General features: G+C 38.0%; 1 protein-coding gene across 1 annotated transcript; it reads right to left on the bottom strand.

Annotated features, from left to right (window-relative positions):
• Window positions 1-11,608: 11,608 nt before the first annotated feature.
• Window positions 11,609-12,581, bottom strand: LOC101176320 (olfactory receptor 1S1). The gene has a single exon (XM_012512316.2). It carries the CDS (start codon window positions 12,545-12,547, stop codon window positions 11,609-11,611), a length of 939 nt encoding a protein of 312 aa, XP_012367770.1. The 5' UTR covers window positions 12,548-12,581.
• Between the last annotated feature and the right edge of the window lie 5,232 nt (window positions 12,582-17,813).

The raw sequence follows: 17,813 nt of genomic DNA, 5'->3' as shown, positions 1-17,813 counted from the left end.
CCTTGCTAGGGTATGGAGAATTACATCTGGTCTATGCCAGCCCTGCCTGCAGGAGCCCTCTGTGCTGGTGGCTCTCACACTAGTCTTTGCTGTTCCACCTTCCTCACGACCTCCTACACCTTCATGAGGGCTGCTGCTCACAGATCCACTGAGCAGGTAGCACTACTGTGGCACCACTCCTACCTCAGCATAGTTTTGCAGCAGACCGGCTGTTACCTCTTCATGTACATGGGGTTGTGTTCCAACCCCAAATAAACCCTCGGGTAAAATCCACTTCCCTTTATGGTATTCACAGTGGACACCACATGGCTCCGCCTTCTCATTTACACCCTGAGGAACAGCCAGGCCCAGAGGAGTCCAGGGATAGTTCTTACAAGCAATTACCTCTCCCATAACAGCTGAGGGAGGGTGCAATCTATTAGGTGAGGGTCCGGATCCAGATCTTAAGCTGATTTTAATTAGCAGCTACAGGAAGAGAGTGAAGATATCTGCCAGTGGATATTAAACTGACCTAAGAAATTGTTATAACCTTTTGGAATCCTATATGGTTACGTTTACCAAAACCCTTGAAAAGTTTCTATTCTTTCATTTCAGAATTCTTATTCTAAAAACATAACCTCAGAAAATTAACAGAATGTCAAACAAAACAAAATATAAGGGTGTTTCTTACATTTATAACATGAAAAGTGATTAAAATCTAATTTCCAACAATATTGGATACATAAACACAGCATACTAAAATCATTAATATTTAGTAATAAAGGGCAATGTTTATCATTATACCTGTAAGTAATAAAATCAAGATTCAAGCCTGTATGTACAATAAGAGCCCAATTTTATAAAAATATATACATGCATAATGAGGAATAGAAATACACCAAAAAGTTAACAGTTGTTATCTGTGATGTAGAATTATGAATGTTCTAGTTTTCCTCTTTATTAATTTTCCCTGATTTCCAAAATAAGATTGTGTTCCTCTTATAATCAGAAATATAATTTCTAGAAGGAATCTGAGGTTCATGTAGATTTATTTGGCATATTAACCTCCCATCATCATAGTTCAGATCCACTTTTTATATTTTTTCTAGATTAGGACTATTTTGGTGGGGGGGTACTTCTTTTTCCCTTTGAAATTGCTTTTGGAGCTACTAATTTTTAACCTGATTTCACACGATGATAAGGAGAAGAACTACAAAGTGTTACATATTCTGGGGACAGTCACTGGATTTAACAATACATTAGAAATGCCTTGCTTTTGATATGGTTTGGCTCTGTGTCCCCACCCAAATCTCATCTCAAATTGTAATCCCTATGTGTAGGGGACCGGGAACTGGTGGGAGGTGATTGGATCATGGAGGCGGTTTCCCTCATGCTGTTCTCATGATAGTGAGGGAGTTCTCACCAGATCTGATGATTTTAAAAGTGGCAGTTTCCCCTGTGCACACTCTCTTGCCTGCAGCAATGTAACATGTGCTTTGCTTTCCCTTCACCTTCCACCATGATTGTAAGTTTCCTGAGGTCTCCTCAGCCATGTGGAACTGTGATTCGATTAAACCTCTTTTGTTTATAAATTACCCAGTCTCAGGTAGTGTATTTATGGCTGCATAAGAATGGACTAATACAGCTTCTAAGTACAGTAGTCCTCTCTTATCCAAAGGGAGTACTTCCAAGACCCCCGGAGGACGTCTGAAACCATAGATAGTATCAAATCCTGTACATACTATGTTTTTTACCTACACATACATACTTACAATAAAATTTAGCTTATAAATTAGCCGCAGTAAGAGATTAACAACAGCAACAATAAAATAGAACAATTATAACAATATACTATAATAAAAGTTATGTGAATGTGGTCTCTCTCTCTCTCAAAATATCTTAATGTACAGTACTCCTCACTCTTCTTTTCATAATGATGTGAGGTGATATAATGCCTATGTGATTAGATGAAATGAGGTAAATGACACAGGCATTATAACACAACATCTGGCTACTATTGACTTTCTGATGGCCAGAAAAAGGATCATCTGCTTGGGGTGATCTCGGATCATCAAGCTATGACAATGTCCATGGTTGGATTTCAGAAGCATAAAATGTTATACAGTGTGGATACACTGGGCAGAGAGACAATTCACATCCCAGACAGGACAGAATAAGATGACAAGAGATTTTGTCACACTACTCAGAAAGTCAGACAATTTTAAACTTATAAATTGATTATTTCTGAAATTTTCTATTTAATATTTTCAGACTGCAGTTGAAACTGGAAAGCAAAACTGCAGATGGAGGGAAGTAGGGAAGACCACTGTAAATGCTGGAGGAGAAAATAAACTCTCTAGTTAGCAGATTGCATGTCAACCTATCCAGGCCAAGTCACATCAGAACGTAATGAATCAATTATTTGTACACATTGTCCTAGGCACTGTCTGGAATGCCAACAAAAGGGAAGTTTGAAACTGAATTTTCATACCTTCTTTCATTTTTTACTTAATGTCACAAGTCATTCATAAAATTAACCTGGAACTCAAAAAGAAGAGGGTAAAATGTTACACTTGGAAAAAGGGTTGATTCAACCTTTCAAATTGACTTCTTGGGTTCTCCCAGTTACCTTCCTATACATATTCTAGATGAATAGAGTGAGTTCCCCTTTCTTATTTTTTCTTGTTTTATTTTTTAGTTGACAAGTAAAAATTGTATATATTTATGGCATACAGCATAATGTTTTAATATATATAGGCATTGTCAAATGACTAAATAAAGCTATTTAACATATGAATTATTCCAGACACATTATTTTTGTGGTGAGAATACTTAAAATCTATTCTCAGCCATTTTCAAATACACGATAAGGTATAATTAACTGTAGACACCATGATGTACAATAGATCCCTTGAACTTATTTCTCTTGTCTAACTAAAATTTTATGTCATTTGACAAACATCTCCCCAGTCCTGTCACCCCAAGCTTCTGATAACCATCGTTTTACTCTGTTTCTGTTAGTTCAACCATTTTACATTCCATATATAAGTGAGATCCTGCAGTATTTGTCTTTCTGTGACTATCTTATTTCAGTTAATGTGATATCCTCCAGATTCATCCATGGTGTCACAAATGACAAGATTTTTCCTTCTTTTTTAAGGCTAAGTAGTATTTAATTTTCCTCATCCATTCTTCTACTGGTGAACACTTAGGTTAATCCTATGTCATAGCTATTGTGAAGAAATGCTTCAATGTACATGGAAGAGCTCCTTTTCCTTACTGAAAAATTATTCCTTTATATGAGTCTTTCATTGAAATTGTTACATTCTGGAATGAGAATATTGAATGAAATAACAGTACACCACGAGTCAGATGATGGGACAGAAATGTTAATCAGTGATGTTTCTTTTGGGAAACGATGATCCTTTCATATCAAGGTAGCCTGTAGGTAGCAGAAGTAGAAGACAGAACTTGCAAGAGTAGCTTAGCTTTCCTCCCCTGCAGATTCACCACTTCTTTAAAAATTCTGCTCCTTTCAAAACCCTGCTCATTCCCTTCATCCAGCCATTTGGGTATGTGAATGTGTCCTTAGTGTTAATTGTCTTACAGAGAAGTATTTGCCAAGAAAGTAACCTCTCCCTCTACTGACATTCTCTCTCTATGTCTCTCTCATTGGAATTTTATTAAAATACATTTTATCAGGCAGTGTAATTATTTGAAAATATGTCCCCCACTACTAAACAATAAGAACCTTGAAGCCAGAATACACTACAAAAGCATCACAGGTATGTTGTGACACTGGATTTCTTCATCTCTGTTCTGATTAATAGGTGAATGAAGGGCCAGAAACAGTGGTGGAAGTAAAGTGCTGATGTGAGATTCCTTCCCAGCATTTCTCAAAAAAATGTATATTTTTAAAATCCAAACTCTGAGTAAAAGTAGTTGAGAAATCAAGAAAAATCAGAAAAAAATTAAAATTCTCCTGCAAGAATTAAAGCATAACAGCCAACATAGAGACGTTATTGATTCAGAGGAATCTACTCATGCCAAGGGTAAAGCAAGAGCAGAAAGTGATGACATGCAGAGCCAAAGGCTAAGTCTTCGTTTCCAAAATCAGTACAAGAGCATTAGGGGAGAAGCAGTTACTGCCTAATCAGTCAGTCTTGCTTGTGGCTATTTTCATGTGTGTGTTCATGGCTCTGTCTGCTGTTAACAGTGAGTCATTCTTACAAGTAAAATGAGTGTTATTACTAAGCTTATACGCCTAGGATATTTTATGCAAATATGAGTGGTGTTGCAAGAAATAATAAGTTTTGGAAGCAAATAAGTATTTAAATTGTATCTGGAAGTGTGAATCCATGTAGTGCAGTTTACCTGCCTGGGAAATATGAATGTTTGGTTATTTAAATACCACCTAATAATGTTCACAGTGAGTTTCCCAGTGCTTGGTTGTTTGCTATCACCTACTATGTGCTGTATATCATATAACCCTGATAGTTATAATTATTAAATAAATTCTAGATATCTATAATAATGAGTAAAGAGTATAAATAATATTGAAAATATTTTAAGAATAATTTATAATTATGAAATTTCCCAGGAATTCTGATTTCTCACACCCACATTTTGAAGATCTAGAAAACCATAGCATGAATATATGTTTCTGCATATCTGTGTTGTCTAATTAGATCTAATGAATGTAGATGGAGAGGTGACTAAATAAGGAAATGGTTGATTGAGAAAAGTTATTATACAACAGCACATTCTGGGCATTTTGTTTTGTGACTATTGGATGAGTCAAAAATAACCTGTACCATCAAGAATCTCAACAGATAATTTTATAATGATGTCCTCCAACTTCCATCCTCTTCTCTCTGTCTCTCTCTCTCTCTGTCTTTCTCATTCTCATTCAGCAGTGACTTTGAAAAACCACATTGTAAAATTAGAGGATCTGATGAAAATCACTAGAAGTTTGAAATGCGATGATGATTATGGCTTGGGCCTATCTCTGCCCACTAGTTTCAACTTGAGAACTGTCCTAATTGCCTCTTTTTGGCTTCAATTTTGCTTTCATTGAAGAGAAAAGTATGACACTCGTAGTACTGGGGAAAATAAGCTATTCAAAAGAGATGGGGTACAAGTGGGATGGGGGTAACCATCCCCAGAGACCACAGAGCACACATTTGATGATCTGTAAGAAACTATTTTAGGAAGACCCATTTATGCCATAATACAACAATTCTTTCAATAAATACTCATTTTGTACATTCACTTACCAATTTTTGTTTGTTTGTTGATTTGTTTGTTTATTTGTTTTTGAGATGGAGTCTTGCTCTGTCACCCAGGCTGGAGTGCAGTGGCACGATCTCGGCTCACTGCAAGCTCTGTCTCCCAGGTTCACGCCATTCTCCTGCCTCAGTTTCCTGAGTAGCTGGGACTACAGGCGCCCGCCACCACACCCGGCTAATTTTTTGTGTTTTTAGTAGAGACGGGGTTTCACCATGTTAGTCAGGATGGTCTCGCTCTCCTGTCCTCGTGATCCACCCGCCTCGGCCTCCCAAAGTGCTGGGATTACAGGCGTGAGCCACCGCGCCCGGCCTCACTTACTAATTTTTAAACAAATATTTCAACAGAATATAATATTTGCCAAAGTCTCTGATTCCCTGGATCTAATGTTCATGAGGGGAAAAAAGATAATGAATAAATAAATAAATACACAAGGGCTATAAAAACAAGAAATTGGGGCAAGTGTTTAGGACAAGGTAGAGAATGTTGAGGGATAATAAATTGGAATGGAGAAGAGGCCATGTCATATTTCAGAAACTGGATTATATGTTTGCTGTTCACTGACAAAAGCATGAGATATCTGCTTTCAAAAATTCACAGACTATTCGGAAAATGGGCATAGCTATAAGTCAATCTTATTTTTCTCTAAAAAGAATAATGTATGCAAGAAGACCGTGATGTAAGAAATGCCAAATGCCTGCCTTGAGATACGTTTTTATAAGTCCTTCTGTGCATTCTACAAGAGAGATTTATATTTCTTTCTATGACTGATGAGGTTCTCTTAGCAATCTTGGTTCCAAAATATCTAAATTGCTAACTACCTTCCACACTCACACACCAGGCCCCATGCCTCCAGCAGATAGTCCTTATGGTTATAATACATAAGTGCCTCCAACTGGCGTGTTCTTTCCTGGGTCCTCTTACTCCTGAGAAACTGCCACATGTCTGGATGTTCCTGTCGTGTCCAATGCCTGTGCATTCACTTCCTGTGAGACTGTCTGGGAGGATGACAGCTTCACTGCGGACATTATCATAGTTAAGAGCATCCTTGGCTCCACTCTGCCTCCGTAATTCTCCCTGCAGAATCCCAAGAAAGACAACATCCCAACCTCCACTTATCTGAAAATAATATATAAGGCAGAAAACGATTTTCCACTGACTCTGATGTTATAGTAGAGTCAAACTCTACCTGAAGCAAAATGAAGAAGATGGTAGTCTTTTGTTCTTATTAGTATTTTAATTGAAGTGTAAATAACATACACTAAAATACATAGATCTCCATTGGTTCTGTTTGATGTATTCAATAATGAAATATTTTCATCATTCTGGAAAATTCCCATTTCCCTTTCCAATCAATTCTCCTTCCTGCCTTGATCAACCACTATTCTGACTTCCATCACAAAGATGAGATTTGTCCATTTAAGAATTTCTAGAAATGAAGTAATACGGTATGCATTCTTCTGAGTTTGGCTTCTTTCACTTAACATAACATTTCTGAGATTTATACAGGTTGCTTTGTGTTGCTGCAGTTCATTCTTTTGTATTCCTAAGTAATAGTCCATTATATGAATCCACCAAAATTTGTTAACGGAATTTCTTTATCCATTGTGAGCTTGGTTTTAATATCTATTTGTTAACCGAATTTCTTTATCCATTGTAAGCTTGGTTTTAATATCTGCTTGTCTCCCTCTCTCTCTCTCTCTCATTCTCTCTCTCTCTCTCTTTTGAGCTTAACACCTAAAATGGGCACTTAGATGATTTTCTGACTGACCCTCGTATTTCAGTTCCTCCCCACCCCCATCCCTCACTGTCTCAGAGCCTAACACACCTTTGTCTTAACCAGGCCTTTCTGGAGATATTTTGTTGTCAGTGTTTACCTCAAATCAGCTAAGAGAGGAGGCTAGGATTATCAAGCTCTTAAATTATCCTCCCTAGGATGCTGACCTTTCTGGAGTAAAGAAAAGTTAATATTTAATGAGCTACTGACTATATGCCAGTGATGCAGGACAGGCCTAGCCTGGGAGTGTCCTTAGCTTTGCCAGGGAAAGGATTCAAGGGCAAGCTGATGGGTTAGACAGCAATCTTTATTGAACGGCACTGCTCCTTGCCGAGCAGGGATAACTCATAGGTAATGCACCCAGATCAACAAAGTATGAGTTGTTGGTAACTGTATTTATAGTCACTTATACCCACTTTCAATTTAATGCTAATTAAGGGGCTGGTTAATACAAATTGAGAGGCAGGTTATTTTTAACTTTCTAGGAAAGAGATGGCTCATTGCTTCTGGCTCATTGCTATGGAAACGGGTGTTAACTTCCAAGGTTGTTGCCATGACATTTGTAACTAGTCATGGCACTGGTAAAAGTGTCTTATGCTAATGAGCAATGAAGACAGCTAGGGATTGCTGTAGCCACCATTTGCTGGGTTCAGCCAGTTTCTTCACTTTTATCCTGTCTGGACCAGATCCTGTTTTGGTAAGCAAGGATGTGACCAGAAAAGAAGTCCTGCTGGTCTCCTACCTCACCAGAGACCAAGTTAGGTGTTGTGCAAATATTATCTCCAGTTTACTGATATGGTAAAGGGGGCTCTGAGGAGTTAAGCCACATGACCAAGGTCACATACTCAGAACATAGCAAAGCTGGAATTCAAACCCAGTTCTGTCTCACTTCAAAGTCTCTGCTCTTTCTGCTACATCTACCTGCCTCCAGGGAACACTGCACTAGGAAATCTTCCAGTGAGTTTTCATTTTGGTTCTGCCAAAACTCATCACCTGGTATTAACAAGTCACCCATCACTCTTGGGATCAATTTACTCATTTTTACCATAAGTAGTGCTCTAGTTGAACTTTGTGGTGCCCTCCAACTCTAGATTCTATGACTCTGTTCATGAAATCACTCTAAATTGTGTACTTTGTGAGTGACTAGAAAGCATCTGGTTAGGAATTGGCAAATGAAAATTCAAACACCTTATCCTGATATTAAAAACTTGCCATGATCAGGCCCCAAGTTACCTTAAAACTTTGTTTCTTACTCATTTATATAAACTTCAGCCTCAGAAATGTTAGACTCTTTACTGAACCCAGAACACATCATACATGTTCCCACCACCCATAACATCCATCCGCTTCAAAATCCCTCTCTGTGTCTCCCCATCTGTATAAACCCTGCCCATTTCAAATGCATGGCTCTAGTTCACTTTCTCAATGAAATATTTACTATTACTCAAGTCCACGGATATCTCTTTTCTCTGAATTTCTGTAGCACTTTTCCTACCATGCTTGATATCTGATGACACCCATTATACTGGTCTCCACCTGATATTGGTACCTACAAGCTCTTGCTTTCTGTTCACATTTTATATCTGCACATCAACTGTGAACTTCTAAAGGACAGAACCAGGGTGTTAGTCATCATGACTCCCCATAATATGTAGGCCAGAACAGGGTACAGAGTGAACCCTAAGAAATGTTCCATTAATAAACACTGAAGAGATCAAATGCAGTCCGAGGCTCAGGAGATTTTTCAAAATCTTTCTCTTTTGTTTGGTAGAGTAGATGTAAAACATAAGAAAGGATAGTAGGCCGGGTGCAGTGGCTCACGCTTGTAATCACAGCACTTTGGGAGGCCGAGGCAGGCGGATCACGAGGTCAGGAGATCGAGACCACGGTGAAACCCCGTCTCTACTAAAAATACAAAAAAATTAGCCGGGCGTGGTGGCGGGCGCCTGTAGTCCCAGCTACTCGGAGAGGCTGAGGCAGGAGAATGGCGTGAACCCGGGAGGCGGAGCTTGCAGTGAGCCGAGATTGTGCCACTGCACTCCAGCCTGGGCGACAGAGCGAGACTCTGTCTCAAAAAAAAAAAAAAAAAAAAAGAAAGGATAGTAAACAAAAAAAAAACTTGAATTTCTTCTAAATAAATACTACAATGTGTTTGTGCAGCTTAATAAAATTGATAAGGTAATATTTCTAAAATGCAAACCATAACATTCAAAAATATTATAATTTGGAACTAAAATTCCAGATGATTTGAATCATACATAGAAGAGAGAGAATAAGAGAAGATGGTAAAGTATTCTGAAATTTCATTTTGTTTGAAACAATGAAATTTAATTCATAAATTTAATTGTTATTGGTTTATGTACAGTTCTTTAAAATATGTTTCTTTAACACTAATAGAATATATATCACATCAATATATTTCAAGCCGATAGAAGAGGTAAAAGAAAATTAAACTCCATCAATCTCGCGATAGCCAAGAGAAGAAATACGAAACAGTTTTTAAAATGTAGTGAATGGGCTGGGCACGGTGGCTCATGCCTGTAATCCCAGCATTTTGGGAGGCTGAAACGAGCAGATTGGCTGAGATCACGAGTTCAAGATCGGTCTGGCCAACATGGTGAAACCCCGTTTATACTAAAAATACAAAAAAACTTAGCAGGGCATGGTGGCATGTGCCTATAATCCCAGCTACTCGGGAGGCTGAGGCAGGGGAATTGCTTGAACCAGGGAGGTGGACCTTGCAGTTAGCTGAGATCACACCACTCCGCTCCAGCCTAGGCCACAGAGCAAGACTTTGTCTCAAAAATAAATAAATAAATAATAATAATAATAAATAAAATGTAGTAAATGGAAAACATAAACCCAATGTATCAGTGACCCTATATATGTGAATTGCTTAGATTTATTTGTTAAAAGACTGAAATGCTCAGATTATGTGTTAAAATCCAGATACATGTTCATAACATGAGATACACTTATGGTACTTAAAGTAAGTGGATCGACAGAGATAGCGCCAAGCAAGTACTAACTTTTTCAAAAAAGTAGGTCCGACAATACTAGTATCAGACATAGTGGAATTCATAATAGCAATATTAAATAGGATCAAAAAGACTATTTCATGTTTATAAAAGTTTCAGTAAACCAACGAGTTCATTATGATTAATTATATCATATCCATAGTAACAACTTAGCAAGAATATTATTACCAAAAGGACAACTATTAGCCAATCTGACTCACCATAGATGTAAAAATATTACATAAATATTACTTAGCTAAATTTGACAGTGCAGCAAATGAATAATACATTATAGCCAAATTAGATGTTAAAAGCATAGGCTGCTGTAATATTAGAAAGTCAATTAATGTAAGTAATTACATATTAATCACTTTTTTAAAAATCTAATAATCTCAATAGATATTATAAAGGCATTTGGTGAAATTCAAGATACACTTTAAATAACATTAAATATTTTTTAAAAAATAAAGCTTAAAGTCCAACTGGTATGCTTATTAGCCCTCATTAAAACAGAATTTTGCTGGAGATACTAGTCAATGAAATAAAACCAGAAAAAACAAACAAGGAATCAAAATATTAAAAAATGAAGGTTGAAATTATCATTTTGCTGATGTTACTATTTTTCTCCTGGCAAAAGAACATCAAGTTTGAACTATTATACTAACAAAAGAGTTTAATAGAGAAATATGATAATAACAAATAAATTCTACCCTTTTTCCTACATATCTGTAAACAAATTTACTTTAGCAAAAAACATCATGAGACACTCAAGAACAACTTAATAATCTGTATGTTTAAAATAGAAAGAAAACTATAAAATGTTGTTAAAAACATATAAGAAGACTTGAACAAATAAATGAAGAGACATTACAATTATAAACATTACAACTTGAAAAATAATTCATACCAAAGTCTATAGTAATATAGATTGTAATTAAGATGTGAGATGTGGGTTTTTTTAAGTAATTTTTTATGCATAAATTTTTTATTTATTATACATGTATTTTTATTGACACATTTTCCCCCGTATTTTTAGGTAACGTGATATTTTGATACACTCATATAACGTGTAATAAGCAAATTAGGGGATAGGGATATCTATCACCTCAAAACATTTATCTTTTCTTTATGCTGGGAACATTAGAATTATTCTCCTTTAGCTATTTTGAAATATATAATAGATTATGATTTACTATAACCCCCTAATGATTTATCCAACAATAGGTCTTATTTCTTCTATCTAACTGTATTTTTGTACCCATTAATCAACATCTCATCACCTCCACTCCGTCTTCCCACTCCTGGGCCCTGGTAACCACCAATCGACTCTCTAAGGATGCGTGTTATTCTTGTGACTTACCATGGAGGATACAGGTTTTTTTTCCAAGACAAGAGCTAAGTGGAAAAGCTCCAACCCCCTTAGAGGTTGGAATAGGAGACAGATATCTGCAAGTTCATCAAAAGTTGAACCATCACAACTGTGCAATACACTCTGGGCTGAATCATTTATCTGATTATGTGGACTAAAAGAATGTAGATGTCCAGGGCATCAAAGGGAAGAAATTTTTCTGTTGATGAGCTTTCTCAGGGCACCTTTCATATCTTTATTCCTCAAGCTGTAGATGAAGGGGTTCATCATGGGTGTCACCACAGTGAATAGGACAGCACCAATCTTATCAGTGTCCTCAGGGTGAGTGGAGGAGGGGAAAAAGTATATGCCTACAATGGTTCCGTAGAACAGTAATACAACTGTCAGGTGAGAGCCACAAGTGGAGAAGGCTTTCCACTTTCCCTGTGTGGATGATATTCTCAGGACAGCGCTGATGATGCAGACATAGGAGAAGAAGATGAGTGTGAAGGGGAAAATGATAACTGATAAACCCACAATAAACAACACAAGCTCATTGATCATTGTGTCTGAACAGGACAGTTTGAGCAGAGGAGCCAAGTCACAGAAGAAGTGTGGGAGAGTGTTATGGTCACAGAAGAGCAATTGAATGAGCAGAAGGGTGTGTGTCAGAGCAATAAGATTACTGAGGAGCCACGAGATGACTGTGAGCAAAATGCAGAAACTGGGCCGCATGAGAATTGTGTAGTTCAGAGGGTGGCAGATCGCCACAAAGCGGTCGTAGGCCATGGTCCCCAAGAGCAAATTTTCAATGACGACAAACACAATAGAAAAGTACATCTGTGTGATGCAGCTCTCATAAGAGATGGATTGACTCTTGGTTTGAATATTCACCAGCATTTTGGGGACTGAGTTGGAAATGGAGGAAATATCAGCAAAGGATAGATTGGCAAGGAAGAGATACATGGGGGTGTGAAGGTATGTATGCAAGCTGATGGCCAGAATGATGAGCCCATTCCCAACCACAGTGACCAGGTACATACCCAGGAAAAGCACAAAGAGGAGGTTTTGATGCTCATCCTGGTTGAAAAATCCCAGAAGAATGAATTCAGCAACGATGGTTTGGTTTCCTTGATGCATATTTCTGCCGTTCTGAAGAAAGGAACACAAAAGTCTTCATATTTCTACAAGAAAACCTAACATGGTATCATTTGGCTGCAGCCATTTTTGCAGTAAGGCACTTGAATAAAGTTTCTTCTGCTTATTAAGTGGAAGTGCTACTTAATAAGGAAGTATTTCAGCAGTGCAGAGATTTGGAAAATGCCTTAGAAAAAGACAGAACATGGCCAAAACTTCTCAAAGAAAGTATTTTAAACTCTAACAGGATTCTGAATGTGATTTTTCCAGTTGGTTCTAAATGTAGTTTCAATCCCCCAAACTGAGGATCATAGATGAGGCATACCCTATATTCTAAACATGCTATATACACCTGCAGAATTAACTTAAAAATGACCAAACTTGGCTGGACGCAGTGGCTCACGCTTGTAATCCCAGCACTTTGGGAGGCCAAGGTGGGCGGATCACGAGGTCAGGAGATCGAGACCACGGTGAAACCCCATCTCTACTAAAAATACAAAAAAATTAGCCGGGCTTGGTGGCGGGCGCCTGTAGTCCCAGCCACTCGGAGAGGCCGAGGCAGGAGAATGGCGTGAACCCGGGAGGCGGAGCTTGCAGTGAGCCGAGATCGTGCCACTGCACTCCAGCCTGGGTGACAAAGCGAGATTCCGTCTCAAAAAAAAAAAAAAAAAAAAAAAAGACCAAACTGGTCGCCAAACCACCTTTATCCTTTAAATCTAAGAAAACAGAAATTTCAAGTCTCGTGAAAGTGAAGAGTTTGGGGAAGTAAACACAACTGAGGGTTAGGAATCACTATGGCAGTGTACACCATTGTGTGGGTGCTTCATCCCACTAACGCCAGGGGAGAACTCCAAAACAAGTGCTTTTGGAGAATGAGTACAAGAAGGAGCAACCAGGGTTTTACTTCATCTGTGGCTACATATTAGCCTCAAGAAAATTTAGGGGGCACACATACTCTTAACGACTTCTGTTTGCCTCTTCTTCTAAAGGTGAGGGGCTCACTGGATCAGGCCACGATGGCAGGGGTAGAGGGAAAAGATGGTGAGGGTAGAGGGAAAAGATGGTGGTTAGTAGGGCAATCTGCATTTTCACCCATGACATGGCATAAATATGTGAATTTCCCATAGGACACGTGATGCTATAGGAGGTCGTCGGAGTCAAGTCACCTTGTTGAGATTCCAATCCAGAAACAGCCAATCAGGGCAGAGAAGGCTGCAGCAGTAAGAAACCTGGAGGTGGCTCTCTTATGAAAGAGAGATCTTAAAGAGATCAGGGACGTAATTCATTGTCCTTGTCAGGGAACCGCATAATGAGGCAGTCCCAAAAGGGAGCCCCTGACGAACCCCAAAATGGTCTCAAGAGACACCATGCCTGCCACATATAAGGCACCAGCCGCTAGTATCTATGGCAACAGATATGAACACTTTTGCCCTTTTTCCCATCCCCGTTCTTCCTCCTTGACCTGATAAAACTGAAAAAGAAGGAAAGACCAAAATGACTAAAACAACAACAACAATAGTAACAACAACGGGTTTGCAGGAAGAGAGGCCAAAGAGCAAGGGAAGAACATATGCTCCCACCTTTCCGCTGTACAACCCAAGCTGCACATCAGATCTGAGCTCACAAGGGAGGACCCATGCCTTGAATTGACAGTGAAGCTGAAGTTTAAAATTGGGCTAGACTTGGTTTCTTAATACCTGGAAATGGGTCTTCAGTATCAAAGTTAAACATTTTTAAAACCTTAAGTGGCCAGAAAGGTAAACTGATCTCACAAGGTGTTATCTAGGAGTAGAGAAGAGAGATTGGAACTAGTATGATTTTCCTTGTGATTTATTGGAAATAATATCAGCTTGGGAACAAAGAGACATTGGTCCCTCTTTCTACTCTCCTAACATTGTCTCCCTCTCATTTCATCCCTCTCTTCTACCTATCTCCAAAATCACTTGTCTCTCAAAGATTTTCTTTCCATTCAGATGCCAGAAAAGAGAAAATCTTCATCTCTGAAATTCCTGAAAACTGAAAGTCATTAGAGATTGAAGCAGAGATCTGAAGTTTCTTTGCTCCTGAAAAGCTTGGCTTACAAATCAGAGACAAGAAAAAACACATGCAGAAGGGAGAATCCACAAAAAAACTGAAATGAGCTAAATAACTGGCAGGCATCTATATTGAAGATACAGACCGGCCTGTGGTTATCAAGCCCTGAGCTGGTTTGGGCTTGACTAGAGAGGGAACTGTATGTTTCTGAGTGACAATCTCTGATCTCTCCTTTCTGTTCTACCTTTCCACTTACCAGTAGTCCTGCACAAATTGTTCTGAATTCTTAAGGTGGCTGCCTAGCTGGTCAAGACCAATGCTGGATTCTGAAGAGATTCACCTCTGAATGATGGTAAAAATCTCAGGAAGTTACTGGTTTCTAGACCCAGTGGCTTTCCTTATCCTTAGCAGAGTTGCAGGTGCAGACTCAGCAGCTCTTAGGTATTTTTCAGATTAAACTCTTTCTCCAGCTTCGGAGTTAATAGAATCACGGTGCTGGGCTCACCTGGGACATTCGGGTCCTTCTCATCCCTTTGGGATAATATCCCTCAAGTGTTTTCCTCAAGGCACAGTAACTTTTACATTCCCAGTCTTGATGAGGTAAATGGGGAATAGACAGACAGCTCTGCTTTTTTTCCTTTGTTTTGTCTTCACATGCTCTTCCCACTTCTGATGTCCTATCTGTAACTTAGTCGATTATTGCTCTTCACAGAGAGGGGGTTGTTTGTGCCGTGTGTCTTCTTCTCCCAGAGAGATGGTCAGCAATTTCAGAGTTCTTTTCTGTGCCTTCTCTAGTGCCTAGTAGTGGGAAACACTTAGGAAATACCTAGAGAATCGGGTTGAATTTTTGGACTAGAGATTATGAATCCAAAGGGATGTCATATCTAGTGGAAGGAGATAGGGTATGGCCTTGGCATCGGTTGAATGAATGTTAACATTGGAAAAAAACTTGGAGGCCCAGTGACTCAGTATTCAGGGCTCTTAATTGCAAACTAAAGACAAATGCTGGGTTTCTAATTTTGCAAATAAACATATTGAAATTATATTGAGTGATTCACAATACAATGGGAAGGATGGAAAAAGACATCTGGAAATGGACAGAAGCAAGAGAGACTGCCCTGTCAGGGACTCCAGCAAAATTAATATATCCTTTCTTCCAATGCTTAGAGGTGCCTCACAGTATAGTACACTGATTTCTCACTGTAGCTAAGAATGTTGATTCCCTCTTCAATAGGAAAAAACTCAACCTATGGATTAAGTGTATCAATGAATAATATTTAAAATAATGGGGTAATAGAGAAGGAAGAAGGCAAGTTATTCTATTTATTTATGCACTAACATACAAAAATCAGTAACATTTATATATGCTAGTAGTGAATTATCTGTAAAAAAATTAAGGCAAACAATTACATTTACAATAGCTACAAATAAAAAGTAACTAGGAATAAACTTAACCAAGGAAGGGAAAGATTTCTATCCCAAAAATCTGTACAACTTTGATGAAATAAACTGAAGAAGACACAAATATATGGAATGATGTCTTGTGTTCAAGGATTAGAAGAATTGATATTGTTAAAATAACCATACTACCCAAAGAGATCTACAGATTTTTATTAAAATCCTTATAAAAATTCCAATGACATTCTTCACAGAAATAGAAAAAAATCCTAAAATTCATACAGAACCATAAAAGACCCCAAATTGAGAAAGCAGTCCTGAACAAAAAGAAAAAAAGCTGAAGGCATCACACTACCTGATGTCAAAACATACTATAAAACTATAGTAACCAAAACAGCATGGGGCTGGCATAAAAATGGACACATAGAGCAGTGAAACAAAATAGAAAGCGTAGAAATAAATTCAACCACCTAAAGCCAATGGATTTTCAATAAAGATGCCAAGAACAACACATTGGGGTGAAGACAATAACTGGTGTTGGTAAAATGAGATATTCACATGCAGAAGAATGACACTAGACTCCTATCTCTCACCATACACAAACATAAACTTAAAATAGATGGAAGACATAACTGTAAAACCACAGTCTATGAAACCAACAGAAGAAAACGTAGAGAAACACTTCATAACATTGGGTGGGGCAAAAATTTTTAAAATAAGACCTCAAAAGCTCAGGCATTACAAGCAAAAATAGACAAATGAGGTTAAATCAAACTAAAAGGATTTTGCACAGCAAGGAAAACTATTAACAGATTGAAGAGATAATCCACAAAATTTCAAAAAATATTTGCAAACTATGCATCTGACAAGGGGTTAAAATATAGACTATATAAGGAACTTAACAGCAAAAAAAATCCAATTGAAAATGGGCAGATCTTAATACACATTTCCCAAAAGATAACATGGCCAACAGATATATAAAAAGTGCTCAACATCATTAATCATCGGAGGATTCCAAATCAAAATTATCTTGGGATATCTCCTCACTCTTATTAGGATGACTATTTGTCAGAAGACAGGAGAAAACAAGTGTTAGTGAGGATATGGAGGAAAGGGAACACATATGCTTACACACTGTTGGTGGAATTGTAAAATAGTACAGCCGCTCTATGAAAAACAGAATGGGGTTTCCTCAAGAAATTAAAAATAGAACTACCATATGATCCAGAAATCCCACTACTAGGTATATATCCAAAGGAAATGAAATCTGTACGTTAAAGAAATTTTTGCATTCCCATGTTTATTGCCGCACTATATACAATAGGCAAGATATGGAATCAACTTAAGTATTTAATAATGCATAAACAGATAAAGAAGATGTGGTATATATACACAGTAGAATACCATTCAGCCATAAGAAAGAATAAAATTCTGTCATTTGTGACAATGTGGATGAACCTGGGGAACATTATGTTAAGTGAAAAAAGCCTGACACAGAAAGATATATAGCCCATGATCTCACTTATATGTGGAATTAAAAAAAAAAAAAAGTTGGCATTATAGAAGCAGAGAGTAGAAGAGTGGTTACCAGAGACTGGAGAGGAAATGGGGGAGGGAAGGATGGGGAGAAGTTTCCCATGACCCGTGAGAATTACAGAAGTTACAATTCAAGATGAGAGTTGGGTGGTGACACAGCCAAACCATATCACCATGGAAAGCAGTCACCATCTTGTACCACAGAATCTAGGAATAATGGGAGAGCAGGAGTAGATCTGAGTGACACAAGAAATGGACTGTATTCAATACAAACCCTATACTATCTCTTCTTCTAGTGACA

Source organism: Nomascus leucogenys, chromosome 4 (assembly GCF_006542625.1).
Source record: "Nomascus leucogenys isolate Asia chromosome 4, Asia_NLE_v1, whole genome shotgun sequence".
NCBI lineage: Eukaryota > Metazoa > Chordata > Mammalia > Primates > Hylobatidae > Nomascus > Nomascus leucogenys.
Note: the sequence above shows the minus strand (reverse complement) of the source record. Positions and strands in the feature narration are given on the sequence as shown.